The sequence below is a fragment of the Naegleria fowleri genome (assembly GCF_008403515.1).
Source record: "Naegleria fowleri strain ATCC 30894 chromosome Unknown tig36, whole genome shotgun sequence".
Taxonomy (NCBI): Eukaryota; Heterolobosea; class Eutetramitea; order Acrasida; family Naegleriidae; genus Naegleria; species Naegleria fowleri.
Genome location: NW_025407968.1, coordinates 450,257 through 474,588, shown reverse-complemented (window position 1 = coordinate 474,588; position 24,332 = coordinate 450,257). Strand labels below are relative to the sequence as shown.

General features: G+C 37.1%; 10 protein-coding genes across 10 annotated transcripts; 3 read left to right on the top strand and 7 right to left on the bottom strand.

The window, feature by feature from the left end:
* Window positions 1-272: 272 nt before the first annotated feature.
* FDP41_004198 (uncharacterized protein) lies at window positions 273-1,247 on the bottom strand (the record flags this gene model as incomplete). The annotated part of the gene is made up of 2 exons (XM_044707586.1): window positions 273-717; window positions 976-1,247. 2 exons carry the CDS (start codon window positions 1,245-1,247, stop codon window positions 273-275), a joined length of 717 nt encoding a protein of 238 aa, XP_044561616.1.
* Window positions 1,248-1,273: 26 nt separating this feature from the next.
* Window positions 1,274-2,887, bottom strand: FDP41_004197 (uncharacterized protein; the record flags this gene model as incomplete). The annotated part of the gene is made up of 1 exon (XM_044707585.1): window positions 1,274-2,887. The coding sequence occupies one exon, from the start codon at window positions 2,885-2,887 to the stop codon at window positions 1,274-1,276; it is 1,614 nt and encodes a 537-aa protein (XP_044561615.1).
* A 380-nt stretch (window positions 2,888-3,267) lies between these two features.
* FDP41_004196 (uncharacterized protein) lies at window positions 3,268-4,296 on the top strand (the record flags this gene model as incomplete). Its single annotated transcript, XM_044707584.1, has 1 exon — window positions 3,268-4,296. One exon carries the CDS (start codon window positions 3,268-3,270, stop codon window positions 4,294-4,296), a length of 1,029 nt encoding a protein of 342 aa, XP_044561614.1.
* Window positions 4,297-4,389: 93 nt separating this feature from the next.
* Window positions 4,390-8,467, bottom strand: FDP41_004195 (uncharacterized protein; the record flags this gene model as incomplete). Its single annotated transcript, XM_044707583.1, has 2 exons — window positions 4,390-7,859; window positions 8,395-8,467. 2 exons carry the CDS (start codon window positions 8,465-8,467, stop codon window positions 4,390-4,392), a joined length of 3,543 nt encoding a protein of 1,180 aa, XP_044561613.1.
* A 588-nt stretch (window positions 8,468-9,055) lies between these two features.
* On the bottom strand, window positions 9,056-13,045 carry FDP41_004194 (uncharacterized protein; the record flags this gene model as incomplete). Its single annotated transcript, XM_044707582.1, has 1 exon — window positions 9,056-13,045. The coding sequence occupies one exon, from the start codon at window positions 13,043-13,045 to the stop codon at window positions 9,056-9,058; it is 3,990 nt and encodes a 1,329-aa protein (XP_044561612.1).
* Window positions 13,046-13,446: 401 nt separating this feature from the next.
* FDP41_004193 (uncharacterized protein) lies at window positions 13,447-14,331 on the bottom strand (the record flags this gene model as incomplete). The annotated part of the gene is made up of 1 exon (XM_044707581.1): window positions 13,447-14,331. The coding sequence occupies one exon, from the start codon at window positions 14,329-14,331 to the stop codon at window positions 13,447-13,449; it is 885 nt and encodes a 294-aa protein (XP_044561611.1).
* A 279-nt stretch (window positions 14,332-14,610) lies between these two features.
* FDP41_004192 (uncharacterized protein) lies at window positions 14,611-15,186 on the bottom strand (the record flags this gene model as incomplete). The annotated part of the gene is made up of 1 exon (XM_044707580.1): window positions 14,611-15,186. The coding sequence occupies one exon, from the start codon at window positions 15,184-15,186 to the stop codon at window positions 14,611-14,613; it is 576 nt and encodes a 191-aa protein (XP_044561610.1).
* Window positions 15,187-16,202: 1,016 nt separating this feature from the next.
* FDP41_004191 (uncharacterized protein) lies at window positions 16,203-18,548 on the top strand (the record flags this gene model as incomplete). The annotated part of the gene is made up of 1 exon (XM_044707579.1): window positions 16,203-18,548. One exon carries the CDS (start codon window positions 16,203-16,205, stop codon window positions 18,546-18,548), a length of 2,346 nt encoding a protein of 781 aa, XP_044561609.1.
* Window positions 18,549-18,561: 13 nt separating this feature from the next.
* Window positions 18,562-22,543, bottom strand: FDP41_004190 (uncharacterized protein; the record flags this gene model as incomplete). Its single annotated transcript, XM_044707578.1, has 2 exons — window positions 18,562-19,417; window positions 19,473-22,543. The coding sequence occupies 2 exons, from the start codon at window positions 22,541-22,543 to the stop codon at window positions 18,562-18,564; spliced, it is 3,927 nt and encodes a 1,308-aa protein (XP_044561608.1).
* A 440-nt stretch (window positions 22,544-22,983) lies between these two features.
* Window positions 22,984-24,135, top strand: FDP41_004189 (uncharacterized protein; the record flags this gene model as incomplete). The annotated part of the gene is made up of 3 exons (XM_044707576.1): window positions 22,984-23,545; window positions 23,704-23,902; window positions 23,961-24,135. The coding sequence occupies 3 exons, from the start codon at window positions 22,984-22,986 to the stop codon at window positions 24,133-24,135; spliced, it is 936 nt and encodes a 311-aa protein (XP_044561607.1).
* Window positions 24,136-24,332: the final 197 nt, after the last annotated feature.

Genomic DNA, 24,332 nt, shown 5'->3' with positions numbered 1-24,332 from the left:
AATTGGTGCTAAAATCCTCTTGGAGAATTGTGGTGTTTATATGGAATTGAGAAAAATGCAGACTTCGTATTTTTCCGAATATGTACTACCTGCCGAATTGCAGCTATCCTTGTTTTAGAGGAATTTCACATATCGTATCGAATATTTTGGAAATAATGTTATTGAAGAATGTGAATGCTCTTTAACCTATTAATATTTCTTCAAAAAGTGTTATGGTATAATATTAATAATATTGCTGATAATAATAATGGAATTGAATTGATGGAGATTGTTTACATTATGTTACTTGGATGCCTAGAAATTGCATCCTTAATCTCAATAAATAAAGTTGGTGCCTTGGAAGGCGTCAAATCTTTAACATTCACTGGTTCTAACGACAAACAGGCTAAGCAAACATCTCTTCCCTCCTGATTCAGCACATTGAATGTACCCACTGCATTCACACTTGGCATTTCCTCAATGACTACACCATTTCTTCTAAAATGTTCATGAAGTTCTTGAGGCAATCGGACCATGCTGTGTCCAGTTCCCACCAACAACATCGTTGGAGTTGGATTTAAATATTCAGCCAATGCCAAGCTCTCAATGGTGATATCGTGCGGATAAGACACATCCCACAGAAAGACTTGTTTAGTGGTTGCGAAAATACTTCCAAAAATTCGGGTGTTACCTAAAAAGAACGAACGCTGACCATATCCTGAAATGAACACAACGTTTCTGTATTGTTCCAAATGTTTCGATTAGTGTTTGATTTGGTGTTTGTGATATTTAGAAACATATGGAAAGGATAAAATTGATTCAATCAAGAACAAAGAACAGTTCATTAAGAAAGGAATTCATCATAGGTGGATCAAGTATCGGAAATTAGAAACATTATTTCAAGTAATTATCAAAATAATAAATTAAAATTCAATCAAAAGGTACATGTTACAAATACGTATTTGAACACAAATAAATAGGAAACTAAACACGTACGGATCATATTGTATCAAATTAAATTGTTCTAAACCGGCAGCAGATTTTGGTTGTCCAGGCTGCGTTTGATAATTATAAGCATCATCATCTCGGCCGTTCGAGTTCCGAATAAGACTTAATTTTGTTGAAAACTCTCTTTGGTTATGAACAGATACAAAGTTACAAATATTATTCAAAGAAGGATGAATCTTCAGAGAAGAGTTGGTTCGGAGCAGTGTTGAAATTGGTTTGCTTTTGCAAGGTGCGAATAGATTGGTGCAAGCTTTGTGCATTTTTATTTCACTCAATTTTAAAATCTTTACAGGACTTCACTTTGCACGGCAACTTGTGCTTCAACCTTGTCACCCACGTAAGCACCTCTGATAACATAGGTTTTAAGGTCAATCATGTGTTTAGAGTCAATAACAGAGCCATGGGGATGTCTATGAAGAGTGTTGTACAATGTCTCCACCACACTGAATTTCCATTCTTTGGTTTCCTTGTTGGGCTCTGTACTTCTGTTGGTGATGTAATCGAAAAATGCAGGATAAACGTTGATGTGCTCTTTGACAATGTTGAATCTCGATCCCAATCCCTTCAGTAAATGATAAACAGCACACCTAATGTCAGGAAAAGGAGCTTTCAAATTGTACATGGCATAGTTCATAATATAACTTGTTGAAGGTTGTGTAATGGATGTCTCTCTTCTCTTTTTAAGAATACTATCCAGAATGGAAACCAACTTTTCAGCACTTTCGTCGTCTATTCTTGAAGATTCTAAAATTGATCCCAATGAGTGATAAAATGATTGAGCGATTTGATCATTGATCGATTCAACAAAAAAGCAAAGGAATTGTACACATCTTTCATGACTGCTAAGCAATATTTGCTGAAGATTCTTAAGAGATGATTTACATAATGCTCCAATCACTGATATGGCTACAATTTGTGACTCTCTGACATGAGTGTTCGATAAGTCCTCATTGAAAATCTTTTCAATGACAGAATTTGGTAGAGGTACATCGAATAAATCCTCGGAGGCATCCGATAGATCAGCAATCAAGTTCAAAATAAAGGAGTATGTCAGGGGATCATTTTGATTTTCTGTTAGTATCTTCATCAGCAAATCAAAGGAGCCATATTTCTTCAGGGACACTGCTCCTAATTTGTTGTAACTGGAAACGCAATAGTGCTTAAATATTTCTAACAAGTTTAACAGAGAGAGTATATCATCTTTAGATCTCTTCAAGTCCTCCGCAAAGAGTTTGAAAATATCGTTCTTCTCTACAATCTCAAATGCCTCATTAGAAATTGCACTCGTTGAGGCCAGTAATTCATGCACTCTGAATTTGATAATATCATCCTTCTTTTCGTGTGTTAAGTACTGAATCAATGGTCCAATTAAATAGCTACGATAATCTTCAAATAATTTCCTAAGACCTTCTGGTTGTGATGCAACTGTTAAAATAATTTTATGAGCGATCTTTTGCACCGATATTTCCGAGTCAATCATTCCGGAATATAAAATCGTAAAAAACAACTCAGGTCTACTAAATAATGTATCCGTAGAACATTTTGCCAACTGATTGATCGTGAGTCTTCTGACAATTTCGAATGGATGCTTATAGCCGAGATCTAGAAACTGCAAAACCATCGGATCATTCCGCAAAGCAGAATCAATATCCTCCTCATCCAAAATCTTTCCAAAGACAGTAACAGCCAATTGTAATTGCTCCAAAGATTTCGTATCAAAACAAGGTAAAAAACTGTGGATCGGAATTTGTCGAGAAATTTCTCTCACTCTCTCCTTTGCAACAAAGTGATCCGATTGTTGTTGCAACATGTAAGCCTGAAGGTTTTCAAGCGCTTTGATAATACTCGCTTTCTTTCCACTCTCAATCCAAGTTTTGATTTGAGGAAGGTCGATGGCCATTGTTTTCAGAATGACTGTGTTATATTCTTTCTGGATGTTGTTGAATTTTTTTTTTGAAATTTAAAAAAAATTGCATTAAAAATAACTCATTCATTCCTTTGCAGGAGATGGTATGAACATTCCGATCTTGATAATTTATTTGGACTGAATATTAACAACAATCAATAATCGTATCTCGATCTGCTAGGGGAATACGATGAAAGGTTCCTGTTGAAACTTCTTTGAGAATTTAAAATTATTTTGGAAGAACCAAACTCTTCTCCATCAACGATTTTAAAGAGAATTAATTGCAATTTTGTTTATTGATTGGACGTGTGGATTACAACAAGCAATCGGAGTTTATGACGTAACCCATCTGTTTATCGTGGGATAACAAAAAAATGTCAGAACAACAACAAGAACCAAACAGCAACTACTTCTCCGTTCTCTCTTCGTTCCTTCTTCAACCATCTTCTAAAATTCTCTCAGGAATTGGTCTCTGTACCTGTCTCTATTATGTATATTCAGGCTTAAAATATCTTTCTGAAAAGATTAGTCTTCACCGTTCAAACAATCAAAATGCTACATTGATTCAAAATACTAATTGTGCAATCGAGAATACCCCTGTGGATCAGTATCATCACGAATTTTATATTCCAAAATATTTTTCAACATTTAACATCCATCAGGATACACCACACCAAGTTTCAGATCATGCTCGAATGAATAATCATCATGACAATTTCAATTTTAAAATTCAATTCATGAAAGAAAATTCATTTGCGTTATTACTCACATGGAAGGACGAGACACCTTCTCAAATGTTCACGTCACATGTTCCATTTTTGATTGAACCTGCAACATCATTGGAGAGTGTGACATTGCAATTTCACTTAGCTAAAACAAATCCCCATTGTAAAGCATTAGAAGAATTTTCCAAGTCTTGTTTTGAATTTTCTCCTCGATGGAAATGCATGGTTATATTTGCAGGTCCTCACTTTTACATTTCACCAAAGTGGTATGGTGATCGAGAGGTTCAAAAAAGACAAGTTCCAACATGGAACTTCACATCGATTCATGCCATGGCAGATACCTGTCAAGTGATACACGATATGAATGGAAAGAAAGAAATTGTAACACAACTTACAAATGTCCATGAAGAATGGTTGTTGAAGACTACGAAAAATCCAAACGAAAGTGATCTAGTGAAATATGATTTCTCACAGATCGACGAAAAATATTCACAGGTGTTGCTGAATGAAATTGTTGGATTTACCTTAAATGTGAAGGAAGTGAAAGAAAAGTGGAAACTGTCACAAAATAAGTCTTTTCCAGTGATTCAAAGTGTGGTTGAGGGATTGAAACGACAAGGAAGTGACTTGGCTGTACAAACATCAGAGCTCATGAACATGATGAAAAAGAATGAATAAATTCAATGAGCTTCATCTCAATTGAGGAAAAGAAAGAACATCAAATTATAAATTCACAACTCGAATTTGATCAAGTTTAATCACGAAACACAATTATCTTCTATCAAGTCTATTCAAGTCAAGTCTCATCAAGGACTGAGTTCTCTTTTTCATACCTGGAGAAGCGCCTCTTGGTGACTTGATCACAGCCTCCTTTGCTTTTCGATACTTATCGACAAACTCGGCAATAATTGAAAAGAATTCATCTTCAACAAATTTTCGATCTGAACCATCTTCTGAAAATTCAAAATGATAGAATTCATAGCAACTTGTAGCTTCTTTTTGTAAAGATTCATAGGCCTCCATCATTTTAGGATATTCCTCTTGACAAGTTTTGAAGAAAGTGGTTAAATTAGTTTTGTAATCCTCTGTGCATTTCTCCTTATTCATGTCATCGGCTGCCTTTTCGATAAATTTGTATTGTTGTTGAATTTCGTTCAATAGTTGAGCAACATTGGCCAATGTCACAGTGACACCATGAGAGCAAACTCCAGCATCCATCAATTCTTGATCAAAGTTAATACTTCCAGTGGTATCTTTTTCAAGAACTTTGACAAGATATGTAATCAAATTCATACTCTTATCAATCGATGAACGAGTATCAGAAAGCTTGGGTAAAATTCTTAAATCGAACCCTTCTCCTTCTAATCTCTTTTTACCTCTATTCATGAATGAACCAATAGCATGAATATATGAAAGAACCTTTGTGAAAGAAGCACAACTCATCATGCACTTGATCGCAGCTCTCTTCTTTTCAATCTTATCGGTAAGATCTTTTTGAAGATTTGGATAGTTCAACATGTATTTCATCAATTTGAGTTTTGTACTAACTTCTTCAACAGACAAGACATCCAAGAAGAATGTATCTGTTTTTGGTAACTCTTCACGATCAATTCCTTTAAGCTTGGCTTTCATGTTAAACAAGTCACCGCTCGTGGAAACAAATTGTTCCATATTTTCAACTTGTTGTGCAGTGAGTGCAGTGACATTGAGATTATTAATTGCTTCAACCACTTGTTCGATACTCGCTTGCTTAAATTGACTGTTAATAATAATTTCAATATTTCTAGCAGACTTGGCATCAATAATACCTTCTGTGGCAAGTGACTTTTGTTGTTGTCTTGGTGATACCTTTGTTCTTGGAGAAGGTATTGTTGAAGAGGAAGACAATCTTGGAGAATTTGACGACATTTCTTCTTCATCATTCTTGGATTGTTTTGCAAACAACATTTCAATCTTTTCAAGATCAATCAATGATTCATCAACCTCATCAATTTGACTCCAAACAGAAGTTGATGAACTCACTTTCTTAATTGGTTTCCAATGCAATTGTTTGGTTTTGCTCACTTGTTCAACTTCAACTGTCTTGTATTTCTTCTTGGATGTGGAAAGAACAAAACCAGAAGGTGGAGGAGGAGGAACCAAACCTTCTCCACCGTTGGTCATAGGAGGTGGTGGTGGAGGAATCACTGCCAATTCAGGAGGTGGTGGTGGAATGGATCCAAGAATGAGGGGTGAATCTTGTGAACCTTGGTTGTTGAGTTGAGGAGATGGATTTTCTCTCAAAGAATTACTATTTACAGAAGGTGAATTGATTTGACTATTGTTGCTACTTCCTGCCTGAGTGAACATGCTTTCTCCCATCATGATGGTATTTGAAAAATTATCAATGAGATAGGGTTTTGTGGTCAAGAGTTGTCTTGCATTGTCAAGCTCTGCAGTTCTCGAAAGGAAATGTGGACATTTATCGAGAGCACAAATTAATTCAGTCCAATAGGAAGTGGCAAGTTCTTCAGCTTCTTTGTCATTGCTGCAATCAATTTCAGAGAAATTCAACTCTAATTTGAAATTGGATGAAAATGCAGGAGAGTTGTGAGCCCAATCGAGTTCACTCTTGTCAACAACAACCACTGTGCTTGTCAAAAACATGGTATTGAAAGTAAATCTAAACAATGAAATAATATTACCATCATCAGCCATTGTGAATGCAAGCAAAATAAAATCTCCCATTAATGGTTTGCTTTCATTGAATGGTAAATTATAGTGGAACCATGTTTCTACACGAGTGGAAGGTCTCTCCTCTGGATCATGTGAAGAGAGAATTGTCTTTCTTCTCTCAACGGTTGGAGCATTATTTGTAGAAGCAGTTGTGAAAGTTGAAAACAAAATGTCTGTTTGTTTTCGAACGACAAAGTACAATTTTCGATATTGAAAAGCAACTAGACTGTCAGGAATGTTATCGTCATCTGTAGAATTGCCTTGGTTCACAGAGACCCATTCCTCACGTTTTAAATTTCTAGCAGACATGGTATGTCTTCGATTCTCAATCTTTGAATTACTTTGATCTAAAAACGAACTAATCATTCCATTATTTGAGTATTTCACACAAAGTCTCGAACTATTCATTGAAATGCATTGCAATCGAAAACATGATGGTTTAAAGTAAGTTGGTCGAATTTGAGTCGACATGGAGAGATGAGGATGATCCTGAATCATCATCAAAGAAAGTGGTCGTTGCAAGGTAATCAAAAACAAATTTGCATATCGACTCACAGAAGGTTCCAAATTCTTGAGCTTGTTCAATGATTTTGCATTCAATTTCTTCTCCAATCGAGGATAGACTGTCTCTCTCGCATGTTGTAGAATTTGAAGAGTATTCAAAATTCGAGTACTGTAATTCGTCGTGGTGGTAGTGGTGCTGGTAGTGACCGTCGTGCTCGTTCGATCACTCTCACAGGTCGAATTGGTCTCTGCAGCAGCGAGTGCCTGATTGGCATCCACCATTCCTTCCAAAGTAGTGCTACTACTACTTTCTCGAATCAGTTTTTGGGGTGAGTTCAATCCGTCGACGGTAGAGATGACAGCAGTGGCAGTGACAACAGTTTCACCACCACCAGCATCACCACTACTCGGATCATCTCCATTATGACTACCTCCTCCATCCTGAAGATGATGATGATGCGGTTGGATCAAGACATATTCGTCCGGTGTGGATAATGAACGACGATGATTCAAGTGATGCAAACCGTTGTTCGGAGGAGGAGGAGGATGAGAAAGATTAGGAGAAGAATGTGCAGAAGGTATAGTGCTTCCATCCAATACCGTTGTTGTTGCTGCAGCATTCATGACTCGTTCGGGATGATGAGATTTAAGACTTGATTGTTCAATTCCATACATATCCATATACATTTTGGAATCGGTATAGGAAACAAACACAGAGGCTAATAACAAGGCATAACAAACTGTTTGAATGGAGGCTACAAAAACCACATAATAATCTTTGGAAGATGAATAATTTAGGAGATAATTATCCATCATGTGAGAAAGAGAAAGAAGGATTGGAATTTGTTCAAAGTGTTCACTAATGACTGGTGTAGAACCAATATCAATGCAAGGACGTGTCGCTACGGAAGGAAACGGTTTGGATGTAAAGTTGAAGATGAGAACTTTATCTTCGTACTTGTCGGTCAGCATGTTGGAAATACGAAGATTGAGTTCTTCAGTTCCGTTTTCATTGTGAATGTCTGTGTGTGTGTGTGATGGAGAATGGAGAATGATGATGGAGAATGTATAGAGAGGATGGAAAATGATGATGGAGAATGATGATCATAGAGAGGAGGATGATGATGAGATATATTGAGTGAGGATGGAATTCAAGATTGTTGTGATGATGGATTGATGTGGATGATGAGTAATTGAAAAAGAGAGAGATAGGATGATTGTTGTTGTTGGTATGAGTGATGATAAAAGAACGTGGTTGACCATTGGTTGACCAAAAGGACCAGATCAAAGAATGCAAAAGGATCCCCATGATATGGCATCAAGATGATGAAAATTAAATACCATTTTCCATCATTGTAAATTTCCGTTTTAAAAACATGTTCATCATCATCATTATTCGCACCATGAACGTGTTTCATCATTGTAGTGGTATTCGCATCCGATGCAATTCATCATCCACAACAATTAATTCATTATTATTGAAACCACACAAGAATTTCCAAGTGTCGAGTCATTCGCGAACGTTGTTGTTGTTGTTCACATTCTCTAACAACTTACATTTTAACCTTTCATTGATATTGATATCGATCAAGTCGTTGTAATTAAAGTAATTACGAATGGCTTTGAACATTTCAAAAGAAGACGTCGTTGTTGATTTTTTTCTTCTTCTGTTTCGAAAAGGTTTCTTTACTTTTGTTGATGGATGGATTCTTTCGGAATGAAAGAGGGTGATTGCAATCCAATTCAACAACAACAACAAGAATAATTGAGTGAGAGTTGTTGTTGAAGAATAATTCAGTGAGAAGTTGTTGTTGTTGTTCTTCTTCTTGAGAGAGCACTACTTGAAGAGGATTTGGCGAGAGTGTGTGTTCTCCAACTTGGCGAAAATGATCGTTCTTTCAGTGTTCTTGTGATGGGTAATGGAGAGAATGAATAATGGTGAACGTTATTGTGGGTGCGTTTGTTTGTGACAAAATATTTTGAGATCTTTTGGAGTGATAAATGAGAAAAAGTCGACGGAAAATGACGTCAACACCATCGACTATTATGAAATTTGTTCTAATTAATTTATTATAGAGAGTGACTGAAATATAAATGACCAAATGTTGTTGTTGAAGGTGATTATTGAACAAGTTTGTCCACCATATTGTCATAACGAGTGTAGGAATCTTCAGAAGCTTGTCTTTCATGAACTCCTTGTTGTGAAGAACTGGTACTACTACCAGTATTTCCGAAAAAATTGACAATTTAAATGACTACTTCCACCCGAATGAGATGGTGGTTGGTGTGAATGTTGTTGTTGTTGCAAATGAGTTGAAGGAGATGAAAACATAGAGTAGGATGAATGGACTGTTGAAAATCCCATTCCTGTACCATGTCCTGCAAAAGATCCCATTCCAAAAGAAGTACTATCAATGAATGGTGACAAGGTTCGATTGGTGTTATTGGTGGTGCTGGTACCAGATGATGTGAAGAAAGAGGATGGTTGAAGAGGAGAATAGAATGATGTAAATAATCCACCAGATTCCATTAAGGATGGTTGAGTGCCCAATAACAAACCAGAATTGTCTTGTTTCACCATTCCAAATCCAGGATCTGTGAGAGCTCTCTTATTGAGAGGTGCATGGAAGCTTGTGCTAATATTCAACGTTGGTGACAAGGTTCGATCGGAAGGAGAAGTTGGACCAGTAGATGTAGAAATATCAATCAGATCTGATGATGTCTCAACAATGCCAATCTTTGTGTCAATTCGTACTGACTTTTTGTGTTGGTCATTGCTTGGAGAGGATAATTCACTACCTTTGGTACGGACTGATTTTGTTCCCTTCTTTTGAATTGGAAGCAATGATGGTGTGTCACCATTATTAGATGATGATGAGGAAGAGGTTGCTGCTGAAATATTTCCAGTTTTTGGAACTTGCTCTGCAGTACTGTCACCAATATATTTCATCTGAGTTTTAACCATTTCACGTGAAAGGTGAACCTGATATTTTGGATTGTTCATGGCAAATTGCACCAACTGTCCTTCATCAATTCTAGTTTCTGGGTATACCTTTTTCAAAGTATTTACAATGTTTCCAATAAAATAGCATCCTTTGAACTTGGGGTTTTCTGCTTTCAAGAGTTTGTTCTTGAAAATAAATTCCAATTTGGAATCAATTTCTTCAGGATCAATATTTGATCTTGGAATGTGAACGGAGGAGAGAAGCCAATTTGGCATGGAATTATAATTTTTACCTTCAGCAGCTGGTGACTGTGGAAAGAGTGGAGACAAGATGGTATTCTGGAACTCACTTGGAGACATTAAAGTATCTGAGAGATTGTTTTCGTCACTACCTGAAAAATCGTCATGTTGATCATTGTTATAGTCTTCTCCATTTTCATCTACCATTCTATTGTAATACATTTGTTGTTGTAATCTCATCTTGGTAATATCCACAGTTCTCATCTGATTGTTAGAAACATAGGTCACTTCGGATGATTGTTGATTTTGTTCCCAATATTTCTTATTTTCTGATACAATGCTATCAATGATGCGCCTAATAGAGCTATCAATTTTGTTTTGTTGTGGACCTTGACCACCATATGAAAAATTACGTAATGTGTAATTACTTTGCAAGCCAATGGCTAATGCTTCACCACCTTCGTGGTAAATTTGATTGTCTGTTAGACATAATCTGGTCAGTGATTTGTTTTTAGACAGAACTTGAGCCCAACTAACTGCACCTTGATTTTTAGCATAGTTGGCTCCAAGATCTAGATGTCTTAGCGTGGTGTTAGTTTCACACATTGTTGAAAGCGCCAAAATTCCTTTTAAGTGAATTTCGCAACTTCTTAAATCTAATGATGTCAATACCTTATTGACAGCAAGAGCGCCTGCAAGAGCTACAGCTCCTCCATTTCCAATTTCATTGGATCCCAAGTCCAGTCCAGTCACAGCAGTTTGTTCACAACGCAATGCTTCAGCGAGGGCAACAGCTCCCTTCTTTCTAATTCTATTACTGGCTAATCCGAGTGTGGTGATGGAAGGATTCACTTTAAGAAGGTTAGCAACATGAAGAGCTCCTTCATCTCCGAGTTCGTTATCATTAAAATTGAGAGCATGAACACTGTGATTGTCTTTAAGAGCTTGACAAAGACTTTTCACACCAACTGGACCAATAGCATTGGATTGAAGTTCTAACACTTTGAGAGATTGATTGGTCATCAAAGCAGAGGCAAGGAAGGAAGCACCTGTGGCCTTAATATTATTTCCTTTCAATTGAATATCAGAAAGTTGAGTATTGGATTTGAGAGTTTCAGCCAATGCTTTCATTCCGTCACTTCCAATTCCGTTATCTCTCAATCCAAGAGAAGTCAATGAAGTGTTGTTGATGAGAGCATTAGCAATAGACTTGATTCCAACCACTTCAACATTGTTACCTCCCAAATGCAATTGTGTGAGAGTTTGATTATGTTTCACGCCTTCACCAATAATTCGAGCTCCTTCAGGACCAATCTTGTTATCTCCTAATTTGAGTCTTTTTAACACCTTATTAGTACGAAGCATTTCTGCCACCAATTGACAGCAAAAATCAGTCAATTCATTGCCAAATAATTCAATGCTCACAATTTGTTTGTGATAAGGAGATTGAGGTAGAAGTAATTCTTGAATGATCATATTCGCTCCAATATCTGTGATTTTGTTGTGATTCAAAAGAATTTCATTCACATCGTAGAGTGTAATGGAATTGTTACTGCTGCTCGTAGTGTTAGAATTAACACTTTTTCTCGATCTATTAGTTCTATCTTGGAATGAAATCAATGCATTGACAAGTGCTTTGACATGTTCATCGTCCGCCTGAGCATGACAAATGGACAATTTCATGAGAGGTTCCTGATTACGAATTGCAACTTTGAGTAAACGAACAATTTCTTGACTTGGTTTAACTCCATACTGATCACAATATGACAAATACTGTGATCGAAGATGAAGAGTTCTCTTCACAACATCATTCAAATTTGAATTTGCGTTTGCTTGAGTGGGAGAACTGACACTATTTGCACGAACAGTTCCATGTCCACCACCACCTGTTCCACCACTACCTCCATTCAAAGAATGATCATTCCTTCTCTTTTGATTCATGTTTTGAGGGAACTGAGAGATTTGCTGATGACGATTGGGTGTTACTGCAGAACGGCTTTGATTGGCACGTTTCAAGTTAGAAGTGTTAATGGTGGGAGGACCTCCTGAACTCTGATTGTTACTGATGTTGCTACTCTTTGTGTTTGCACGCTTGAGAGAAGTATTGATCGTGGGCAATCCAGAAGTGGAATTATTTGAATCAGAAGATTCTTGAGAATGTGGAGATCCAGGTCGATTACAATTAACAATTAAACCACTGCTGCTTCCTGTGAACATTGTGTTATTGCTGATTGGAGTGGATGTTTGTTGTTGTTGTTGTTGTTGAGGAGTGGACATCATGGTCATCATTGTATTTTGGTTGTTGGTTGGATGATGGACTTGTTGTTGTTGGTTGGGCATGATCATGGATTGCTGTGATTGTTGTTGTTGTTGTTGTTGTTGAGGAGTTCTTGATCCTCCATGTTGGATCATCATTAAAGAAGTGTTGGTATTGGCATTACTATGATGATGACCAACAACAGTCGAGTTGGGTGTAGTGGTGGTGATTGTAGGTGATTGTACCATTCGATAGGAATTTACATTGCTTGTTGTATTCATTCCTACCATTCCTCCTCCAACAAAGGGCGATGATGATGATGAGTAATTATTACTCAACCAATTATGTTGCGATGTTGATGGATGATGGAAATGTTCCTCCAAAGAAGAAGATCCTAGTACATTAAACTGTGGATGATGATGAGGTTGTTGCATCATCATCATTCCAGTAGAAGGAGGAGGCTGATGATGATGATGATGCATGATTCCTCCCATACTGGTTGTTGTTGTTGTTGGAAGATGAGTCAAGGGCATTCCAACATTCAAGTGCATTTGAGAATGTAGTGATGATGATGTGGCTGTTCCTGATGGAGAATGTGGTACTAGCATGTGATAATGTTGCGGAGAAGAAACATTTGAAGGGTAGTGCGGTGTATGGGAAGGAGAGGATGTTGTTGTTGTTGTTGGTTGTTGTGTGAGTTTGGTTGGAGTTCCAGGTCCATGGAATGGTGATTGCTTGGTGTTGTTGTTGTTGTTGTTGTTCATCATGTACTTTTGTAGGATGATGATGATATTATTGTATGGAATGTCGCTCGTTACGAGCTTGGTTGTTCAATTCTCTATGCAGAGAGTGTATCTACAAAATGTACAAGCAATAAGATAGATTTTGATATCTGACTGTTCTCTAGAGACACGGTAAAATTCCTATCAAAATTACAACACAAAATTTCAATTAATTGGTTACGGTCTATTTACAAGTAGTTGGATAAATAGTTGAGAAGGCGTCGCGACAATAAATGTCAATTAGAAGAAGCTGAAATCAATCGCCTCTCGTTTGGTATGGTCTCGAAGAATGCGGTGGCAGTGATAGAGTATGCTCTCACCGAAGAGGAATCTTCTTTTTATTTTTTTTAAAGATGGATTGAAGGGTGACTTTTGGCAGAAGCCACTCATTTGAGAGCAAAGTCGTTTGCGCCGAACAAAGGTTGCCTTTCTTGATTGGGTCTGTTTGGATCGACGGTTGATCTTCGACTCTTCAGTGGAGAGAAGAGGTCACATTCCTCTCGTGGTATTGATTGAAAAGAAAAATGCGGATTTGAATTGGTTGAACTCTCTTCATTCTTCAATCCAAACGGTTGCTTTCCGAAAAAATTGAATGAGCCCATGTTTGTCATTTCTGGTTTGAATGTCAAGTCTCCAGAATTGGTCTCTTCTGTTTCAAGCTCATCGTGCAAGCCTCCGTACGGATCATCACTCAAGAACAAGTGCGGGAATTGAGGTTCTTGATCACCCTTACTATTGTATGGAGGAAAGAAGAATTTCTTGGGAGGCTGAGAGAAGGAAGAAGGCTGAATGAAGAAGTGTTCGTTCTTGGAAAATTGATCGCTATTTGGAAGGAAAATATTGTCCTCAGAGTATGCTAATGGTTGATGATTGGATTCTTCAAAATCTCTTCTTAATGGACTTCTATTTGAATCATAACGAATCTGATTGTTTGAAATTCCGTGAACTTGCGGTTTCCTTGAGAACGGATGCTTTAAGGACAAGTTTGGGACGTCCTTGCTCTTATTATGAGAGAACATGGTTTTGAGATCTTCAGGAATTGCATCCATAGAATCTCTAATATCATTCCTTCTTCTACCTGGTCTAATTGCTTTTAAAGGTGAATTTGAAAAGCTGGAAGAGCCTTTACTACCCTTGATGAACTGGGAATCTGAGGTATCTGATACATCCAACAACTGATCACCATCTTCTGAGGGTGGTAATTTTCTCTTTAAGCCTCCTGCTCCACCTTGTTGGAAAGTTGATCTTTTCCGGTGATGATTTAAATTCATCATGAACTACTGTTTTATCTCTACCTCAATTAAATCAATTTTTCTTCTTCCTTTCAAAAGCGGCACAAAGGAATGTTTTTTTCGGTTTGTAAAACATGTCAACCGACCGAGTTCAATTTTCATTTCAACTACAGTACTAAGAGGAATTTTTGTGTTTTATTGAGAAGCAATAAAAGTGAGTGGATATTTTGTACATTGAGGAGAGATGAGCGGTGGTTACTGGTTAGTATATGGTACAAACATTTCAAGTTAAAAAGTTCGAAGAGAACGAATGCCTCTTTAGAGGTACGATTGCAGGGACTGTAATTGTTGGGACAATATCAACCATTCACGGAAGTTTTGCATGAAATTAGAGTTATCGAGCAACAAGCTGTCCTCAATGAGAGTATAATTATCGGATGACAAACTAGTGGCATCATTTGTACAATTTGGGTGGGTATTCACTTGTGCGGAAGGAAGAGACAACATTGTTAAAAACTGCTGACATTGCTTTCCATTTAATGGGTGAGAGGTTTCTGGCGATTCCTCCACCATAAACACTCTCTCCAGAAAGAGTTCAATAAACTCGTTTCGTGAGAGGTTTGAAAACGCTTGAGAAGTTTGTTGCATTCTTTTTGTGTTGTTTTGTTGTGATGAGTTGCAATTCGTCGTCGACATGATGTGATGAGGAGAGTGTTGGTGTGTGGGTACTTTGGCAAACATTTGCTGCTTTTGTTGATGCTGTTGAATTTGGATCATCAAAGCAAGGTATGGGTCCTCTAATTGTTGACTATTATCACTTTGTTGTGAAAAGCTGCAAGGGCTTTGATGGTGTTGTGAATAGAATAGAGCATTGGGGTAGATGTTGGCGTTCATCATTTATGGTGGTAGTTCGAACAGCAAGTGGCAAGTAATAGTAGAGACGATTTGAGAGAGAATCTGATAGTTCAGGGTTGTTTTGATGTGTTTAGACCACAATCGTGTTCGTATGTGTGTTGTTGTAGTTTTTTGTGTTTGGTAAGTGGTGAATGTTGTGATGGTGGTCATGCAAAAACAAATGATGGACATCATGCAAAAAACGATAAAGCGAAGGAATGGAGTTTTTCAAACTTGTTATTGTATCACTCGAAGCTTCGGACGACCAAACTTTCCTAATAACGATCGCTTTGTTATTCCGTGGATAAAAATCCTTCAGACACACCCTTGAATCTCTGAACTTGTCATTGCCTATTTCGACAGGATTGACTTGTAATTCAGTGGAGAGAGAATTAATCTTGCCATGAGTAACAACCGAAAACGACATTTGTCTTATTTATCTCTGTGAGTAACGCTCATCGCAATTTCAAACAAACTTACCTGATACGAGTTCAACCCTCCTAAAACTGAGTCCCATTGTAAAATGGAAAATGGTCGTCTTTCTTTGTGATGGTGATTCATTGAGTTCTTGGATCAAATGGGATTGTTTTGTACATCTTGGGAATGGTGTTGGAGAGAGAAGTAGCCATTCCGAACTCTCTTGCCTATTGTATTCAAGCACTTCCTGAGAGTTCATTCCTTAATCCACCTCCGAATTCATACGGAGAGTCTCATCTTCAGCTCTGAACATGCGTAGGAACGAGTGGACTTTTAATTGTTTAGAAATTTTGTTGTTGTTTTTGGTAATGCAAATCCAAAGAGTATGAATGGACAAGAGCGTCAATTCCGAGAGCCAATAAGTTAAGAATTGATTGTTTTTAAAATTCACACTTCTTCAAGAATTTTTAATTTTCTTCCATCCCTCATAGAGAGGGTTTATTACGGAATTGTTGTTCTCTGTTGCTTCAGTGATGATTAAGCGATGATCATCACTTAAAATCACGACAATCAACATTTAATTCCATCCCTACCAAAAAATGAAAAGACTCGTTGTTCCTTGCCTTGAATCGGTGATTCATCATCATCATCATCATCCAATGTTCTTCTCTAAAACGAATCGGAGGATGGCTGGAGTATGGGTTGCATTGATACATGAATGTTGTGGTCATGAACAACAACGTAATGTTTATCTGGACTATCTAAAGAATGCTTTCAAAGTATTCAAGTTTCCCGAAAATGAATCATCTGAAAGCAAGAACAACAACAGCAGTAATAATAATAATAGCCAGCGCACTCCTCCGAATACTTCTAAAAAGCCTGACAAAAAACAAAAGAAACAGGATGATATTGAAATAGAGAAGATGAAATCTCTAGAAAGCAAAAACAGATACGAAAATATCATAAATTATTACATGTTGCGTATGAAAGGAAAACCATTCGAAAAACCAGACAGAGACGTACAATTATATTACTATTTTCTTAATGCGTTTTATCGTAAAGGCCAACCTCAAAGTGCTCTAGATTGTTTTAACGAGTTAAAAGAGAGAATACATAAACCAATACCCACAAGATTAAGTAATATTATAATCAAAACATTGCTAGAAGCTGGAAGAGATGCCGAGGCACTAAATATTTTGAAAGATATGCAAGACGATACTAATTTGAAACTCTATCCACCCAATGAGGAAACCTATGTCACAATTTTCGACTATTTCTCTAAAACTGGAGCTTTACATTCAGCTCTCTCATTAATGGAGCACATACACAAAACATTTACCTCACACAAGCAAAACATTTTACAACAGAAAAAACTATCTGTCAATCCTGTTTCTCCAAACATAGAAATGTTTCAACATCTTTTTAAACTGCTTGCTGAGCAAGGAAAAATGAAATTAGCTACGAACTTCCTATATATTATGACAAAATTTTATAATATAGAGCCGAATGCAAATATTTATGATTATTTTGTTTCTGGATTCTGCAAAATAGGAGATATTACTTCTGCAAGACCCTATTTAACTTTAATTAAGAATTTACACAATTCCAACAGGGCGATTCCTGCTATTGTACAACGCTGCTACTGTGAAATGATTAAGGCTGCGTGCCAGATTCCAGACATAAAGCTGGCTGAGGAGTTGATGACAGAGTTCCATTCTTTAGGGTTTAAAGCCAATGCTTCTATTGGAAACGCATTTATTGAAGCCTATACTTCAATCGGTGACATTCAATTGGCTCTTGATGTGTTCCAGAAGATGAAAGACGCAGGGGTTTCTTTAAAGCCTCAGACTTACTCATTACTTATAACATTCTTTACAAGACAACGAAATTTCGTAATGGCAAACCAATTTCTTGAAGATGCAATGCTCGATTTCAAAAATGATAAGATCGTTCACTCTGAAGGAAACATTAATGTGTGTTGCAACTTTCTATTGAGAGGATATCTGGAAGCTGGACAGTTAACTGCAGCAGTTAAATTCTTTGAAAAGATGAAGGCCAATGAAATTTTATTAACATCTCACACTTACAATGCTCTAATCAATGGTTTTTGCAAAGCACAAGATCATACACGTGCCATTGAAATTTTAGACGAGATGAAAATCAAACATATCAATCCAGATATTTACTCGATCACACCCATCATTCGAACATTGCTTCAGAAGGGAGATTTTGAGACTGCAGCTTCGTTGTTTAAGAAATCATATTATGTGTTCCAAATTGTTCCAAATTTCTACATTTATTGCATGTTTATGCAATATGGAACCATTCACAAGCGATCTGATATTTTTGACACCTATTATTATATGGGACTAGAATTTGGAATGAAGACATCAACGGAAAATGCTATTTACTTTTTTAATCAGGCAATTCAACATCATGCAATCATGAAAAATGTTGTCGAGTGTGAGAGAGTTCTGGAGGATATGAATCAACTTCTATGTGCACCAGATGACACATCCTACTTGTACCTTGGTGTAGCATGTCTATTTGAAAAGGACTTTGCCAAAGCTCGCTCCTATTTCTCAAGAATTTGCAAAACAAAAGAGAAGGGATTTGTTTTTGAGCATCCTTTTTCTTTAGAAGAATACAAATTCATTCTCAATCAGTTGATCGAAGGAAAGAGAAGAGTACTTGCCAATAAGTTGCTGTATGACATGTTACTTCCTCTTGGAAAGGTTGATTTAGATATTATCAAAATTGGAATGGAAATTAACATCAATAATTTTGAAAGAGTTCAGCAGCTTTATGATAGTCTTCCAAGTTTGGGAATGTCTCCCACTCGGACTATAGATGACATACTCATTAGAGCTAAATCTCTTTCTGACAGAAAAGATCAATCAGAACAGGTTGTTCCTGAAGAATATGTAAGAGTTGTGAGGTATTAAAAGAAAAACAATATTACTTGTTAATTTTTGGTTTGAATGTGCATTCTTCCAGTTCTCTTTCAATAGCATTATTTCGCATTATTTCTAGTTTTTGATATCGATATTCTTTGAAAGATAGTAAATTGTCAACTCGGTCTTCTAAAGTCTCGCAACCAGTAGCATACGGATCAAGTTTTCGCGATGTGGAATTGATGATGGGCTTGAAATTAAATTGATTTTCAACTGCAAGTTGAAGAGTCAGCTGGTTTTGAAGTAATTTCACTTGAGCTGCTATATCTTCCAAATCCAAGTTAATTTCTGGACTTTCAATAAATGTTCGAAATTGGTCATAATTGATAATTGCATCATCTCCAAATCTTTCTGACAGTAGTGGTATCACTAGAGATAAGGGCTCTCCAAACTTGTCAAGCAGTGGTTCTATGACTTCGTGCAACCTATGAATCTCTACCTCTGCAGACTCCTCGCATTCTGATTCAATGCAAAATAAATTAAATAAAGAAAATAGTCTTTTTTCTTTCATTTCTTCAATATACTTAGTGCTTCCCTTGGTTGTGTGTTTCATGGATCGTATATTTTCTAAATATTGCTCGTATTGCTCTCTCATGAACTCTTTTCTTTTTTGTATATCCAATCCTTGCTTGTAAAGCTGTTCACATACGTCACCTTCTCGCAATGGCTGGGAATTATTGGTTTTAGGTTTAAATGTATCTTGCTCAAAACATTTCATGCGTAGCTGTTCAATTCTTTGTTTTTTTGCTTTTTCTGCTTCAAGCATTCGATTGATAAATGCTTTTTCATCTTCAGCACTTTTAAAGGTTTTTGATTTTCGAATTTCCTTAACTTCCTGTTCCTCCTGCACTTTCTTGGCCCTATTATCAAATTGTGAATATATCATACAAATATCGTTATTGCACATGTACTTACATTTCTCTGATTTTTGCATTTTGAGCTTCCTTTTCCTTAGCTTCCTCAAATAACTTGTTGTGTATTGGTTCATCTTTCGTTTTACGCTGAGAAACAATTTCTAAAGATTTTCGTCCAATATTTGGAGTAAAGGTGCACTCAGCAAGACTCTCTTTCATGATATTGAACTCACGTGTTCTTCTCCTCATTGATTCTTGTCGTAGTAGTCTCAGCTCTTCAATGCTACCTCCGCTCCGTGGTCGTTCAAGTGAAACTGGTGTTTGCATGATCACTCCGTCAGATGAAATGGTCATGTAGCTTGGACTGGATGGTTTAAAATCAGTGAGAGGAGAGGAACCTCTATAAGGGGCCATAAAATCTCCTGCTTGATACTTCCGATTGACAATTTCAATCGACTTTCTATTGAGTTGAGGTTTTTCCCTCATTTCCTGCAACTCCTTGGCTTCTTTGAGCTCCTTTTGTGTTCTGGCCCATTCTCTCGATTTATTTTGCTTCTCAATTCCACCCTCATAGAGACGATCAATGATCTTATCATATCTAGAGGAAGTGGCACAAGCGCTTGATGGTCGTCGTTTTTTAGTGGCATCTTGTGCAATCCGAGAGAGTGATTCCGAGTTTGGTGATGCCACAGCAGTAATTAAGGTGGAGGATGATTTTACAGAAGAGGATGAACGACTTGCAGACATGGGTCTTCGTGTGCTTCTATTATTACTAGTAGAGCATGAAACTGATGGAGAGTAGTGTTCAGAGTATAATACTTTTCGAGTGTCGTTCTTATCCTCACCAACGTGTGATGATGATGGTAGTGGTGATGAAATGTTCTTTCGTGAAATTCCCAATGCCGATGAAGGCCGTTCTTCTTGGTGTTTTCGAGCAGACAAGGATCTCTTCTTTGTTTCCGAGTGAGTGGTGTTATTGCTTCCATTGTTACAATCTTTTGGCAGTTCGGGAGAAGCAGATGAAGGAGATTCCATCTTGATGGTTGTTGTTGTTGCTGATGTAGTAGGATTGGATGATGCAGAGCTCTCCTTAGTGGCCGACTTCTTTTTAGTCTTTTTGGACTTTTTCTTTTTGGGTTTTAAGGCAGGATTACAACAAGTGTCCGTGTGAAGAGGTGGTTCTGAGTGAGATTGTGGTTGTGGTTCTGATGGTTCTGAATGCTTCGAGTTGGGTGAGGTGAGGGGCGTATCAATGGGAAGAGAAGGAGCTTGATCTTCAGATACTAATGGAAGGTTAAAATCGTTTTGGGGCGTTGTGGATGATGAGTGTGAAGTCGTAGAAGAGCCGGCTGGTGATTCTGGTAAAGAGTGATTTGTAATCACTTGTTCTACAAGCTTTTGTTTTTCGTTTGGATCAATTTCGACATCGGTCAATAAATCTTCAGATAGAACTCGTATGGTTTCTTTTTGCTTTTCGACCAATGCTTGGAATTTTTCTCGTTCAGATTTGAGAAGATTAATTTGTTTCAATAAAACTTCAGGATCTGCGTCAGTTAACTCATCTGAGGATGAGACAAGGGTTTTCCCCATCATTTCCATCTTGTTTTGTAAAATGTCTGAGTACCCTTTCGATAAGGCTCCCTTATGATCCTTCTTTTTCTTATCAACAATCACTACATGCGATTTTTGTTGAGAGGCCTCCACTTCGTTTTCTATGGTTGCTATTTCCACCAATTTTTCTAGCTTGACAAGATCCTTAGCATACTTTTTTCTAGCCGCCTGTAACCTTTCTAGCTCCTTATTTTCCTTTTCCAATCTCTGCAATTTTAATGACGTGTTTAGATCCAAACTGTTATTAACAGTGCCCAAAGCCATTTTATCCCCTAAACTTTTGTTCTTGAGGTATTGCCTTAGTAGAGCTCTTCGTGCATACTTGTATTTAGCATCTAGGTTTAGTGTCAATGACTGAGGGTGGCTTGGATGACCTTGAGTCTTTTCTTTTGGAAGTGGAGATGGTACTCTTTGTTGGTTGACACTATCACCTATTCGTTTATCTGTCTGAAGATCATCCTTAAGCTTTAATAACTCGGACTCAATAAAACGGGTAAACTCCTTGTGCTCTAGTTGAGCTAATTCTTGAGATGGAAATGTGTTAAGATCTGATTGAGCAACATGACTTTGAACTGTTTCTTCGAGGAATGGCGCTTCTTTTGTTGGGCACTCTTCTGGAGTATTAATAGTCTCTTCTTGTGATGACGAAAAAGGTGGGATAACTGCATCCATTAAGGAGGCTTGAGGTTGTTGTACATTTGGATTTTCAGATTCTTGTTCATCTGTGGGCAGCAGCGTTGATGATCTAAGTTCAGTAGTGGGTGACTTAAAAGCATCTCCCTTAGTTTCATCTGTTTCAAATGCTGGTTTAGATTGATAATCCAATAATTTATGATTTTCAATAACTTCTGTTTCGTTGATGGCTTTTCGTTGGCCTTTTTTGGCTTTTTCTGTCACATCATTTTCAATTGTTTTAGCAGATATTTGTTGAGTAGATGGAAGTTTCTGATTGAGTAATGACGATTCTGGTTGAATTCGCACTTCATCCTCAAAATTTTTGTGTTCAATAATGCTCTCTTCGATCGTGGTGTCAGCTGGCTTTGGAGAGGGTGGCCTCAAAATACTTTCATTATCCAATGTTGAATTTATCGTGGAGTTTGGTGAAGCACGATTCCGAACAATCTTTGTGAGAATGCTGTTGTCAGGTAAAATATTGTCATTAGATGAAGTAATCTCATTTAGAAATAAATGTTTTGATGTTTCTGGGCTTGATGAAAAATCTTCGATTGTCTCTGCTGTTATTAAATTATCGGCAAAAAATTCAGCTTTTTCTTTGTAGTGGTGATGTTTGGAGTGATGATGATTCTTATTTGATTTTTGTGGTGAGAACCCGAACGGAAATGAATTTTTCTTTTCGGATGAGATGGCCATCACATTTCCCTCCGATATTGACCTCTCCATAACCACTTCCTCCTCGGCATTTTTCTTCTTTTTGCCTAATAGGTGGATACAATTTTGATCAGATAAAACACCAAGACAATCATCATTATACTCACGCTTAATCATATTCCAAAGTCCCATTTTTCTTGTTATGTTTTGGATTTTGAATGGAGATGATGATGAATTGGTGTTCCTGTTCCTCAAGACACCGTAAACGCTTTTTTTTTCTCTTAGTTATCTCTTGGGCCCTTAAATTTTTTTTGAACTCCAGCTGAAACGATTCGAAATGGCGCCATTTGGGGTTTTTGGAATATCGCCAGCGAAGAACTATTTCGTTTCATTTGTATTTAATATGTAAATAATTATTTCATTTATTATTTAGCTTTGATGATTTTTTGAATTCTCATTTGGGTTCGACATAGGAGGTTGTCCATATAACCAAAACAAATGAGTCCATCTGAGTAACTGTTTTGTGACAATTTCAATACAACAGATCCACACAGCATGCCTCACAAAGATAACAACAACGGTGGTTTGTGAGACTCCCTTTTCCATCCACCACGCTCAGTACATGTAAAAAAATGTCCCTCTCCAAGTTGTCATCACCTCTTTTCGATCACATCATCCACTGGATCTATTCATCCTCTCACTCTCATCAACAACAACAACATTCAAACATTTCAAATGTAAAAATCTCAAACATGGAGGATTGGATGAATCACATGTTCGGTTCCGATCATCGAAATATTGCTGCATTTTCCATCACCTTGTTGGGATCTGTGTTATCACTCGGAATGTTGGAACAAATTGGTCGATTCACACCTGAAAAATTAAGAAGAAAATTAGTACATATAGGAATGGGTCCAATCTATGTGTTGTTTTGGAATTTATTTGCAGGAGAAGACATGGCTAGCAGGATGTGGTGTGCCAGCATTCCTGGATTATTTACTTTTTATTTTGTTATGGTTGGATTGGGACTGGTAAGGAATGACAAACTTGTGGCCACTCTGTCAAGAAGTGGTGACGCGAGGGAAATTCTAAAGGGACCAACGTTTTATGGTTTGTCCATGGTGACAAGTACATTGGCCTTCTGGAGACGGGATGTTGCATCTATTGTGACCATCATGGTGTTGTGTGGTGGAGGTAAGTTGATTATGTGTGTTGATCTTGTCTTTTCAAATATTGTGATGAATTATTCTTTATTATAAATTTATTATTGAATTGATTATTGAATATTGTTATTATTGAATTTCATGCTCTCCTTCTAATGGAAATATGCTCATGAAAATGTTCTCTACAAGATGGATTTGCTGATGTCATTGGAAGAAGTTTTGGACATTCCACTCGATTTTCAAATTCAAAATCCTTAATTGGTTCCATTGGAATGTTTTTCGGTGGATTTCTTTTCAGTTCCTTGTACTTGTATTATTTTGAAAAGAGTGGAAATTATGGAGAGTTCTCGACACTGTCCCATCTGCCTCATTTGGCCCTCATTAATTTGTAAGTTTCATTTGTTGGTGTGGACAATATAATGTATATATAATATATTACACGATAGAGCCTGTACGGTGGTGGAGAGTTTGACCTACGATCGTAGCAATACTAAGAACCCAGAGAACGCAAAGAACAAATCAAAAGCATCATCATCACCACCACTTTGGGGTTACATCTTTGGAGAGGACAACATTATTGTTTCTTTGACAGCTTCCTTACTTTCCAAATTAATTCTCTGAACATTCTTGCATTAAATCCAAATAAATACATGAATTCACCTACAATGGAGAGATGGAAGGAATCCATTCAGACAAACCTCTCATCGTTCAACTTGGTACGTACAATCCTAGGATGAGAGATGCAACGTCATTGACTTTAGGAGATTGTTGTTGTTGTTGATAGAAGATGCTCGTGAATGTTTGATCTTAAAAATTGA